This window comes from Zophobas morio, unplaced genomic scaffold (assembly GCF_036711695.1).
Source record: "Zophobas morio isolate AGI-343-1 ecotype UQ-CSIRO unplaced genomic scaffold, CSIRO_AGI_Zmor_V1 ptg000031l, whole genome shotgun sequence".
Taxonomy (NCBI): domain Eukaryota; kingdom Metazoa; phylum Arthropoda; class Insecta; order Coleoptera; family Tenebrionidae; genus Zophobas; species Zophobas morio.
The window spans coordinates 2,185,543-2,190,000 of NW_026972136.1; the positions used below are offsets into that span (position 1 = coordinate 2,185,543).

Genomic DNA, 4,458 nt, shown 5'->3' on the forward strand with positions numbered 1-4,458 from the left:
TTCAAGAATATTATTTTATTAAAACTTCTAACAATACTGACATTTATTTGTAGTATTCAACATTTTGAAATTTTCGTGTGCCACTCTAATCGTTCTAGACACAATTTTCGGAAAAACATGTTTATTCTTAAAGTCGTTAACAAAAAAAGCTACAACAGTTAATGAAAAAAGACGATATATATCAACATTGTACAAAAATACAAAAAGTTTAAACTAAAGTAATAAACCATTCACACCTAGATATGTACATTCATCACGTAATCTGTCGATATTTAGCAGACTGTACCTTGCAGGTACAAAATTATCACTCTCTTCACGAGACAGTGTGATAATTACAAGTTGACAACTTGCACTCATCAATACTATAAAAAATAATACACATAATAAATAAATTTAAATCACAGTAACAATAGCTATGTACAAGAACAAAAAACAGAGAAAATACACTCAGCTCTTGTTGAATTCCTCAAGGTGTATAAAATCTTCCTCTCCTACGGCGTAGAAAGGCTTCTTTTTTCGTCTTCGAGCTTTGATGGTCTTCACTATTTGAGTTCTTGTTTCCTTATTCACAACGAACAATAATACTACTAAAATACCCTGGCTTGCTTCCACTATATCGATGCCTATTAATATGTTAGAGTTAGCGAAGAATAAGTGAACTATCGTTTCTAACAACCACATCAAAGAAGTTAAAAAAATTATTAGATGCTTTCTCCACCTGAAAAATCAAAAGATGGTTAAAATCAAGCGAAAAGTGGAATTAAAAAAAGAGGGGAAAAGTGATGAAAAACATGCTGTTGTGAAGGGTCTGCTATTATCTTATCAGTTAATTTAGAATATGGGTGTAGGGGTTTGTTCGTATCGGCTGCTACCAATCAATAGATCAATAAATAGCAAGTGAGAGTTCTAGTTCGTTCTACGAGCAGTTCGCTTATTTCGTGCATATTTTAGAAGATAGTTTATTCACCACAAATTGACTTTAGAAGTAAATTAGAAGCGTTGCAGTTATACGTAATTACTAATTATTATTATCAATTGAGAGTCCATTCCAGACACAGTTCTGTTTATTTCTAGATTAAAAAGGGCGCACCATTTGTTTTAGTTCTCTTATCAGCAATAGCACGTCGTTTCAACAGATATAAGCTAATATTTACCCTATTCACTCGCATGACTTATGGTTTAAAGGAGACATTTCGACATTCGCAGCTTGGGGACCTTTTTGTCCTTTGTCCAGATAACTAGAACCGTAATGGTTCATCGTGAAAACTGCCACGATTAAAATGCCTTGTAAAGCCTCGAAAATGATCGCGGCGTGAAAAATGCCACTAGACTCGTCTAAGAAGCTCATTAAGACATTGGAAATCCAAGAAATGGTCATGATGATCAAAGTAAGAAAGCATTGCCTAAACCTGCAACAAACGGGACGTGCAGGAAGACGTGTGTAAAGAGAAGTAAAGCCAAAAGCCTGGAAGCCCGAACGCGAATGTACAGCGCGGTGTTTGCCCAAGCAGGTTTAGTGATGGAGAAGCTGGTGATGGGTTGGAATACTTACATGAATTTGTAGACGGTTCCTTTTTCGATCCAGAAGTAGTCGTTTCTCTTGTCGCGGTCGTATCTGATGGTGATGAGTTTGGTCCAGATGAGGCACACGGCGCTGCCTACCATGGAGAGGCAGATGGGGATGTAGAAGATGATGGTTCTTTGGCTTTCGGCTAGAATGAGAATAAAGTCGTTTTATTAAATTACTACTATACAGACTTTTTAACTCTTATTTTTTAAGGTAGTGTGGTGTATTTAGAAAATTATTATACTTTAGGGTAAAAGATAGTATGTTCACTAGTCACTTGATTTTATAATCTATCTTGTCGTTTTCAAAGTTCCAAATGCCATAAATCAAAATTCACCACCCTCTTAATGCATTTTTTGGAGACGTTGTCTTCCTTGTTTTACTTATCTACTCTTCTCCGTTTATTTATTCTCCGTTTCTTCGTATGTGGGTTTTTCATTTTTTTTTATTTATCTAAATTTATCTATAATTTCGTTTTTCCACTAACTTTGTGTCTTGCTCTTTCTCTCACTGTTTTTCTTTTTTTTTCTGTTTTGCTTTGCTTGATGTTTTCCATTCCTAGTGTTTTCCTGCTTTATTTATCAGCTTTCGTTCATTGCTAATTTTTTTACTGTCTTTTTTTCTCCCTCTTTATCTTCATTCCCTCTTTCAGCACATATTGCTCCTCTTAGACTCTTTGTTTTAGCATCTTTCTACCTGCATTCCATCAATAATCCCTTGTTGTGTTGTTTTTTCCTCTTTTCCTTTTCCACTGCTTTGGTTATAAACTCCTCAAATATTAGAAACCAAAAAAAAAGAACAAAAAGAAAATGTTTCAATTTGAATTTGTTGGCGCATTTCTCTCTTACATCGTCTGCCCTCTTCGTTATTTTTTCTTTCTTTTTGTTAGATCTTCTCGAAGTCTTGCCTTTTTATACTTATGCATATCATTTCTTCCTCTGGATCCCCTTTTTTTATTCTTTGCCATTCCTCTTACTTTTGATTTTGAAGTTGTCACCTTTTTGTCATAGTTTTTTTCGTATACTTTATAGTAATTATTGTTACTTATCTGCTTCTAAATTGCAATCCTATTTGAATATTTCCTATATAAAAGTTTCTTTTTCTTTCATTTCCTCGTTAGTTCAAGCTTGATCTCCATATTTGTGGCTTGACTCTTTTCCCCCTCTGTCTATTCCCTTTTAGCCTCCCTTGTTTTCACTCTTTCAGTTTATGTATTCCTCCGATGTTTCCTGCTTTATAGATTTGTACTTTTTAAATGTTCTAGTTTTCTTGATCCTTTATGTGTTTCTTATTATCTTGCACGTATGTCTCTGTTTATTTATGATTATTTTTAAGTAACATTTTGTTACTATCGCTGTAATGTCCTTAGTCTAGATAATAAAAATTAAAAATTTCAAACAATTTTGTTTCGATTTCCCTCTATCATATTTATGTATTAATTATCCCCTTTCTGTTTTGTGATTTTTTCCAACTTACTCCCTTTTTTAAATCGTCTCATTTTTCTCTTTATTATCCCTATTATTTTCGTTTTTTGTGTCTTTACTATGTTTCTTCTTGTCACTCTACACAACCTGTTAGTTCACCTACGAAAATATGACTGCCCATTTTATTTTCCTTTTTCACTCTCTTAATTCCACTCCCTTTCTCTCCTCTCTCTTTCTGTCTTTCTGTCTTTCTCTTTCTTCTCTCTCTCCCACTCTCCTCTACATCTCTTCTCTATATTTCCCTGCCTTCTTCATTCCTCTCCGTTTCTCTTTCTTATTGTTCTCTTCCTTTCTACACTATATGTCTCACCGTCTCATTTCCCCCTCTCACACCTCTCCCTCTCCTCCCTCACTTCTACCCTCTCTCTTCCGTCTCTCTCACCTGCCTCTGTCTTTCTTCTCTCTATACTTCTTCTCCTCTCTCTCACTGTGTATTTTTCCCTCTCCCTATCTCTCTCCTTCTGTGTGTTCCTCTTTCTTTTTCTCTCCCCCACGTTTTTCTCCCTGCTCCTCTTTCCTTCTCTCTCTTTCTTCGCCCTCTTTCTTCTCTCTCCCATTCTCATTCCTGCCCGTCTTTCTTTTCTATTTCTCTTCTTTATCTCTCTCTTCTTTCTCTCTCTATTCTCTCTCTTTCTCTCTACTCCCTCTCTTTCTCTCTACTCCCTCTCTTTCTATTTCTTCTCCAACTCTCTCTCTCTCTCTCTCTCTCTCTCTCTCTCTCCTTTCTCTCTCCCCATCCCTTTCTACACTCTCCCTCTCTCAATTCTCTCTCTTCCCCCTCTCTCTTTCCCTCTTCTCTCTTTCCCCCTCTCTCTCCATTCTCTTTCTCTCTTTTCTGCATCCCTCATTCTCTTCTCTATCTCCCTCGCTTTTATAAATCTCTTTCTTCTTTAACTCTCTCTTCTCTACCCCTCCCTTCTCTACCTCCCTCTTCTCTAATCCTCTCTTTCTCCACTCTCTCTAGTCTCTGTCTCCCCTCTCCCTCTCGCTGCTCCCTCTCACTCTCTCTTCCCATTTCCTCTACATCTCTTCCTTATATTTCTCTCTCTTCTCCACAACTCTCCTTCTTTTCTCTCTCCTTCTTTTTCCTCTCTTTCTCTCCCTCTTTCTTCGCTCTTTCTTGTCTCTCTCTTTCTTTCCTTTCTCTCTCTGTGTGTGTTTCGCTCTCGCTATCACTCCTCTTCTCTACCGCATTTTTCTTCCTGCTCCTCCTTCCTTCTCTCCCTTACTTCTCCCTCTTTCCTCCCTCTTTCCTTCTCTCCCTTACTTCTCCCTCCTTCCTCCCTCTTTCCTCCCTCTCTCCTTGTTTGTTCACTCTCTCTCTCTCTCCCTCTTCTCTATCTCACTCTCTCTTCTCTCCCCTTCTCTCTTCTCTTCGCTATCTCTCTCTTTCCTTTATTTTTCTCT

At 37.1% G+C, this 4,458-nt stretch overlaps 2 protein-coding genes across 3 annotated transcripts in view; both read right to left on the minus strand.

Moving 5' to 3' along the window:
• LOC135139188 (uncharacterized) overlaps nt 1-4,458 on the minus strand; it is a 33,162-nt gene continuing 28,704 nt past the window's right edge. Inside the window, exons 8-10 of one of the 2 annotated variants that reach the window (XM_064069323.1) lie at nt 1,553-1,712; nt 1,155-1,409; nt 627-718 (exon numbers count right to left, since the gene is read on the minus strand). In XM_064069323.1, the coding sequence (XP_063925393.1) occupies nt 1,160-1,409; nt 1,553-1,712 (410 nt within the window). In that variant the 3' untranslated portion in view covers nt 627-718; nt 1,155-1,159. Of the gene's footprint in view, nt 719-1,154; nt 1,410-1,552; nt 1,713-4,458 lie in introns of both variants that reach the window. The other variant, XM_064069322.1, reaches the window with a different exon arrangement.
• The window catches only part of LOC135139568 (uncharacterized), a 3,449-nt gene continuing 1,523 nt past the window's right edge, over nt 2,533-4,458 (minus strand). Inside the window, exon 3 of the mRNA XM_064069864.1 lies at nt 2,533-4,275. Coding sequence (XP_063925934.1) covers nt 4,085-4,275 — 191 coding nt within the window. The 3' untranslated portion in view covers nt 2,533-4,084. The remainder of the gene's footprint in view (nt 4,276-4,458) is intronic.